The sequence below is a fragment of the Nicotiana tomentosiformis genome, chromosome 8 (genome assembly GCF_000390325.3).
Source record: "Nicotiana tomentosiformis chromosome 8, ASM39032v3, whole genome shotgun sequence".
NCBI classification, from domain to species: Eukaryota; Viridiplantae; Streptophyta; class Magnoliopsida; order Solanales; family Solanaceae; genus Nicotiana; species Nicotiana tomentosiformis.
The window spans coordinates 118,613,675-118,621,273 of record NC_090819.1 but is presented as its reverse complement, the minus strand read 5'-3'; the positions used below and the strand labels follow the sequence as shown (position 1 = coordinate 118,621,273).

General features: G+C 36.4%; 1 protein-coding gene across 1 annotated transcript; it reads left to right on the top strand.

Annotated features, from left to right (window-relative positions):
• The first annotated feature begins 1,113 nt into the window (after positions 1-1,113).
• Positions 1,114-1,722, top strand: LOC104094837 (uncharacterized). Its single transcript, XM_009600831.1, has one exon. The coding sequence runs from the start codon at positions 1,114-1,116 to the stop codon at positions 1,720-1,722; it is 609 nt and encodes a 202-aa protein (XP_009599126.1).
• The last annotated feature ends 5,877 nt before the right edge of the window (positions 1,723-7,599 follow it).

Genomic DNA, 7,599 nt, shown 5'->3' with positions numbered 1-7,599 from the left:
CTTCTTTCTTTTTGATTGATGTGAAAGAGGGAGAAGCATGATGAGTAAAACAAAGCAACAACTCAGGGGGAGCAACACTTTAGTAGATGGTAACAACTCAGGGGGAGCAGGCATTTTAAGATATGAAAATATGAAAGGGAAGTATACTCTGTTTACTCTTTTTGATTGTCATCATCAAAAGGGAGGGGATTGTTACACCTAAGTTTCAATGATGACAATAATGCAAATCTAACTGTATCTATTTAATTGCAGAAAATTAGGAGGGTAGTACTAAATCAAAGGAAGTAAATATGTTAAAGATATCATACAGAAAACAAGATCAATTCAACAAGGACAATGCTAATCAAAGGATGTCAAGTCCATCAAAAAGGAAACAAGATCAAGTGCAATCGCTAAAGGAAGGCAGTCCCTACTTAAAGGATTGACTTGGAATTTGAAGATTCTAAAGATTGATTGATCAAGTGAAGCCACAAATCACTCCCCTGATTATGAATACGAAAAGGAAGGACGTAAATGAATCCAGCCCATCTCTTGAGCAAGATTCGGAGGTACCCCTTGGGTCAAAACTCTCAGAATATTTTGGACCTCAATCAAGGGTCAATCTGCAACAGCTACTCAAGACTCTCGCATAACTAGACTGGCAACCTCAAGAATTCAACTACGCAACTTATCACTATTTGCTATATCTTCCTAGTTCTTAGCACAAACATTGTATTCCAAAGTTTACTAGTGTCTCAAAAGATAAGAAGTGTTGGGAAGCAAAACAAGCGTTGTGTCAAGTTTATAAAATATTGTTGCCTAAAATCGTTGGTGTTAACGATTCATAAAACCACTGCTACTGTAACCAACCATTGAAGATGTAAGACAACCTTGTGACCCAAGGGAACTGGATGTAGGTACCACACTGGTACTGAACCAGTATAAAACTCTTGTGTTCTCAGCCTTTAAATTCCTTACAATTTATTTTCATTGTCAATCAAATCTACTGATAAAGCTAAGTCGACTATGTCTTTAAATTAGCTACAATTCACCCTCACCCCCCCTTCTTGTACTTTCAATTGGTATTAGAGCAAGACTCGTGAACATTGCTTAACAACAAGTGAGGAAAAGATCATGGGATCAAATACAGTCGTTGGAGCATTATTTCAAGAAGGAACTTCTCATGTACGGACCCCTTACTTCAATGGTCAGCACTTCTCTCATTGGAAAGTGCACATGGAGACCTACACTATGTCATATGACATTAAAGTTTGTCGCGTGATCAAAAAGGGAAGTCTTCCATTTCCGCCAAAGAAGGACGACAACAGTCAAATTATAGTATCGTCTGATCCTCTTGACTTAGATGATTACACTGAAGAACAATCAGTTGTTATTCAAGTGAATTCTAAGGCAAAACATCTAATGTACAATGCTATTAGCGGAGAAGAATATGAAAAGATATCAAGTTGTGAAACAACAAAGAAAATGTGGGATAAGTTAGAGGTCACATATGAAGGAACCAACAAAGTGAAAGAAACAAGGATTAATCTTCTAGTTCGAGACTATGAATTATTTCAAATGAAGGATGGAGAAGCGGTAGAGGAAATATTTTCCAGGTTCAGCAAAATCCTTGGAGACTTAAAATCATTTGGTAGACCAATCAAAAGCGTAGAACAAGCCAAAACAATTCTGAGAAGTCTTCTCACAATTTGGCAACCCAAAGTCATTGCTTTGGAATGTTAGGATCTTGACAAAATGTCCCATGATGAACTTAGAGGTGATCTAATTGCGTTTGAGAAAACACACTTAGACATGCAAGTTCAACAAGAAAAGAAGAAGACAGTTGCATTCAAAGCAACTGTGGCTGGATCAGAAAATGAAGAAGAAGAAGAAGAAGAAGAAGAAGAAGAAGAAGAAGAAGAAGAAGAAGAAGAAGAAGAAGAAGAAGAAGAAGAAGAAGGAGGAGGAGGAGGAGAAGGAGGAGGAGGAGGAGGAGGAGGAGGAGGAGAACAAGATGAGAACATAGCTATGATTTCCAAAGTTGTAACAAGCATGATGAAGAAAAACATAAACAACAAAAGAGGTAAATCAAATTTCAGAAAAAGAAGATGAACAATGATAATGACAAAAATGATGGAAAATGCCACGAGTATGGAAAACATGGACACATTCAAGTTGAATACCCTGAACTAAAAAGGAAACTAAGCAAGAACTTTCAAAAGAAGAAATCATTTGGAGCTTGGAGTGATGAAGAAGAATCTGATCATGAAGAAATTTCCAATATGTGCTTCATGGCCATCAAAGAAGATAGCAATGAAGACTCAGGTGAACTTGGTCTTATGGAAGACAAAGGAACAAGTGAGGTACGTCTTCCTACATGTCCTAACTGTCATGAACTCCAATAATTTATTGATATTGCTCTTGCAGGTATTGAGAAAGTTCTGAATAAACTTCAAAAATCCAAAGAGAAAAGAAAGACTGGGGTTTGAAGTTAGAAGTATGTGAAATTAAGAGAGATATGCTTCAAGATGAAGTTAATGAACTTGAACTTTATCTGAATGGATTGCGAAAATCTATCAGTCATAGTTCAATTAGATCAAATCAGTTTACTCGTCATAAATTTCTGACTAGAACTAGAAATCTTTCTGCATGTACTCATTATGGCAAAAATGGGCACAACTCTAACCATTCCAGGATTAAAATCAAAGAAGAAAAAGTCTCTGAAATTCCAATAACCCCACATGTTTTTACTGTGGAAAACTCGGTCATACCTGTAATCATTGCAGGTGTAAGAACAACAGGAGATGGGTCTGGTGACCCAAGCCCTCTAGTCAAGCTAATACTCAGAGCACTAACCATTCAGTACCTAAGCAGGCTTGGGCACCTAAAAACAAGTAATTTCTCTTTTTTGCAGGAACAACACAAGAAGAATCGAAAGGGAAATGGTACCTGCGTGTTCCATACATATGACTGGTGATAAATAATTATTCAAGACAGTCACCAAACTAGATAGAGGAACAGTCACTTTTGAAGACAAATCAAAAGGGAATGTAATAGGAGTTGGAAGAGTTCCCCTCAGCTTAACATATGATGTAGACAAAGTGTACCTGGTTGATGAACTTGGTTACAACCTTCTCAGCATCATTCAACTATGTGACGATGACTATGAGGTTCATTTTAAAAAGCATGGTTGGTTTATTGAAGACAAATCAGGTAAAGCGTAAAGTTATACTTTCTGGAAATAGAGACAGGAATGTCTATACTATCAGTAACATGGATAGTCTTGGTAATAAAATCTGTTTAGCTTCTATGATTGATGATCCCTGGTTATGGCATAGAAAGCTTGGCCACGCTAGCATGCATACTATTCAAAAACTTTCCAAACGTGATCTTGTCATTGATCTTCCAAAACTAGATTTTTCAAAAGATCATATTTGTGATGCATGTCAATTAGAAAAACAAATTCGTTCATCTTTTAAAATCAAAAATATTTTTTCTACTACTAAACCTCTTCAACTCTTGCATATGGATTTGTTTGGTACAACTAGAACTGCTAGTATTGGTAGTAGAAAATATGCTTTTGTTATTGTAGATGATTTTTCTCATTTCACTTGAGTTATTTTTCTGAGCCATAAAAATGAAGCTCTAAGAAATTTTGAAGTCTTCTGTAAGAAGGTACAACGTGAAAAGGGATATTACATTTCTACTATAAGAAGTGACCATGGAGGAGAGTTCGAAAGCAGAGCCTTTGAAAACTTCTGTAATGATCAAGGAATCTCTCACAACTTCTCTTCCCCAAGATTATCTTAACAAAATGAAGTGGTAGAACATAAGAACAGAACTTTGCAGGACATGGCAAGAACCATGATTGTGGAAAACTCTCTCCCTCACCACTTCTGGGCAGAAGCTGTAAGCACAATATGTCATATCATTAACAGATGTTTGATTTGACCCATTCTTAAAAAGACTCTATATAAGCTATGGAATGGTAAAAAACCCAACATCAGTTACTTCTACCCATTTGGCTACAAATGCTTCATTCACAATAATGGAAAAGACAATTTGGGTAAGTTTGATCCAAAAAGCGACGAAGGTATTTTTTCTTGGATATTCTCCCTTAAGTAGGGCATATAGAGTATTCAATAAAAGAACTTTATGTATTGAGGAATCCATTTATGTTATTTTTGTGGATACTAACCTCGCTTAAGGAATGAAAAATCTCCTGAATATATGAGAAAATTTCTATTGTCCCAAAATATGTTGTTGCAGGCAAAAACAGTCACGATCAGGCGACAAATCAGGAAAATCAGTCAATTGAGGAGCACATTGAAGTACAGGAACCATCTTCTGCTGAACAGTCAACTATTGCGGAAAAATGAGCTAGTCACAGGTGTTCCAAATGAATAGAAAAGTGAACTTGGATATCCCCACAAGTTCATAATTGGAGATCCACAAGAAGGTATCACTACTAGAAGATCTCAAAAGCTGAACTATCACGTGGCCTTAATATCACAACTTGAGCCAAAAAAGGTTGATGAAGCCCTCAAAGATGACTACTGGGTCAAAGCCATGAAAAATGAACTTGATCAATTTAAAAGAAATAAAGTGTGGGACTTGGTTCCAAAACCATCAAATGCTTCCATCATAGGAACTAAATGGGTTTTCAGAAATAAGCTGAATGAATATGGTCAAGTAGTTCGTAACAAATCAAGGCTAGTCACCCAAGGTTACTCCCATCAAGAAGGAATCGACTACGATGAAACATTTGCTCCTGTAGCAAGATTAGAATCCATTCGAATACTACTTGCTTTTGCTACTCATAAAGGATCCAGGCTATTTCAAATGGATGTAAAAAGTGCCTTCCTAAATGGTTATATCTCTAAAGAAGTATACGTGAAACAACCTCCTGGCTTTGTAAGCAACAGCTTCCCAAACCATGTATTCAAGCTGTCAAAAGTTTTATACGGACTCAAGCATGCCCCTCGAGCCTGGTATGAAAGATTAAGCTCTTTTCTTCTAAATCAAGGTTTCAAACGAGGTAATATCAACACAACTATGTTTATTAAGTGTACAAATTCAAGTAATTTTATTACTCAAATTTATGTAGACGATATTATTTTGGGGAGCTCTAACTCTGTATTATGTGAAGAATTTGCCCATATCATGAAAGGAGAATTCGAAATGAGCATGATGGAAAAGCTAACCTTCTTTCTTGGATTACAAATCAAGAAATCTCCTAAAGGAATTTTTATTAGCCAAACCAATTACACCAAGGAACTCGTAAAAAAGTTTGGAATGGAGAATGCAAAGCCTATTGGAACTCCAATGAGTCCAACAACTACGCTTGGAGAGGATAGGAATGGAAAAAGTGTGGATGAAATAATGTATAGAGGAATGATTAGATCTCTATTGTATCTCATGGCTAGTCGACTAGATATAATGTTCAGTGTTTGTAAGTGTGCAAGATTTCAGTCTGCTCCAAAGGAATCTCATCTGACTGCAGTAAAACGTATTATTATATATCTCATTGGGATAATTGAATTAGGATTATGGTATGCTCATTCCAACAATTTTGATTTAAAAGGTTTTTCAGATGCAGATTTTGCAGGTGATAGAACTGACAGGAAAAGTATTAGTGGCACATGCCAATTACTAGGGATTGCTTTAATTTCTTGGTATAGCAAGAAATAAAATTGTGTTGCCTTGTCAACTACAGAAGTAGAGTATTTAGCTGTTGGAAACTGATGTACACAAGTTATTTGGATCATGCATCAACTTCTCGATTATGATTTATCTCTCACTTCTACTCCTATTTTATGTGATAATAGAAGTAATATATGTCTGTCAAAAAAATTTTATGCATCATTCTAGGGAAAAACACATAGAAATTAAGCATCATTTTATTCGTGATCATGTTGCAAAAGGTGATATTTTGTTAGAGTTCATTAGTATTGAGTCCCAACTTGCTGATATTTTTACAAAATCTCTTTTGGAAGAAAGATTTTGTCTACTGCGTAAAAAGATTGGTATTTTGTCTATTACATAAAAATCATCAATATATTTGTAAAATATTTTACTTTCTTTTTTAGTTTGCTTAATTGATAAGTGTATTAATTTGATGTGAGTGCTATTATTACTCTTCCATTGGTGCCGCCGAAGCAACTCCTTAGAAGTGTCACTTCAATCTGAACCTGTCCTTTCCTCTAACCGATGTAACCCTTTAATCTTCCAAAAGCCTAGTTAAGTACCCTCCCCTCTCTTATTCTCCATCACTTCTCACCAACTTTTCTACCAAGGCTAAGAGAAACCTCTCATCCTCCACTTCTACAAGACGAAGCAGACGATTTCAAAAAATCCAAAACTCTAAAGACACTGTCGATCTTAAATCATCCCATGATTCAGACCTCCTCAAAACCGATAATGAAAGCAATAAATTAACGGAGGATCTCCCCATTAGCCAGAAAAAGGCAGGAAAAAGACCTATGGAGCAAACACCCAAAAGGGGTACATGCAAGAAAAGGAAAGTGAAAAGCACAGATTTTGGGCCAGAGGATAAATTGAAATTCTATGGACCAAGTGAGAAATCGAGATTTGAGTCTTATAAGTCTAAATCTATGGCTTATGGACGCTATGTAAGTTTCTCTATTATGAAAATATTGCACTGTGATGTGATTTCTATCTTTGATTTTTAACGTCTTTCTCCTCTGTTTGATACTGCTGGAAATTCCATGTATGAAGAACCTGTGAAGATGTTTTACGCAAATTTGTTTGTTAATGACAAAGATGACTTGGAGTCAATGGTTCTAGGCACTCGGATTGTTCTTGATTCCTATTAATTTGAAAAGATCTTTTATGCTAAGTTTTATGGTTTTGATGTTTTTGTGCAAAACTCCTCGCCTAAAGACTTTGAAGTTTCTTTAGAAGAGGCAAAAACTTTTCTGCCTGAAAACCCTCCTGAACTTTGGTCCTAAAAGTCTTATGTTTGAACACTGCATATTAGCCCACATGATTGCTACTATTCTACTTCCTAGGACTGGGTCTCTCACCACTTTGACTACTAAGGATATCTTTGTTCTTTACTGTCTTGTGAACAATAAAAGGATTGACTGGTTTATGTGGATTCATCAATATATGCTTGAAAGTATCAGGGATATATCCTCTTCTGCTGCTTGTTTACCCTATGGCTTGCTCATCTCACATATTCTTGAGGTAATGAATGTTGATTTGGCACCTTTCACCCCTAAGTACATTACAAGCACCTATAATAAGACAACCTTTGCTATGATGGGTTACACCTTAAGTGACGATGGATGGGTCAGACGTGCCAAGGTTGAAAACACTCCAGTACAGTTTGAGCCAACCACTGAACTAACTGAGCCTCAGTCGATTGCTACCAACAACCTACAGCAGATTTAGCAAAGTCTAGATGGGGTAAAAATCATGCTCATTGCAATGACAGAACAGGTGGACAAGATCAGGAAAGTTACCAAAGAAATAGGTATAGATGTGGCTAAGCTCAGGATGGACATAGAAGCCACAAGGAGGCAAGGAATAAGGGCATTCAACTCCATGAGAGAGAAGATGAACAAAATCACCAAAGAAGTTGAAACCTCCTATGAC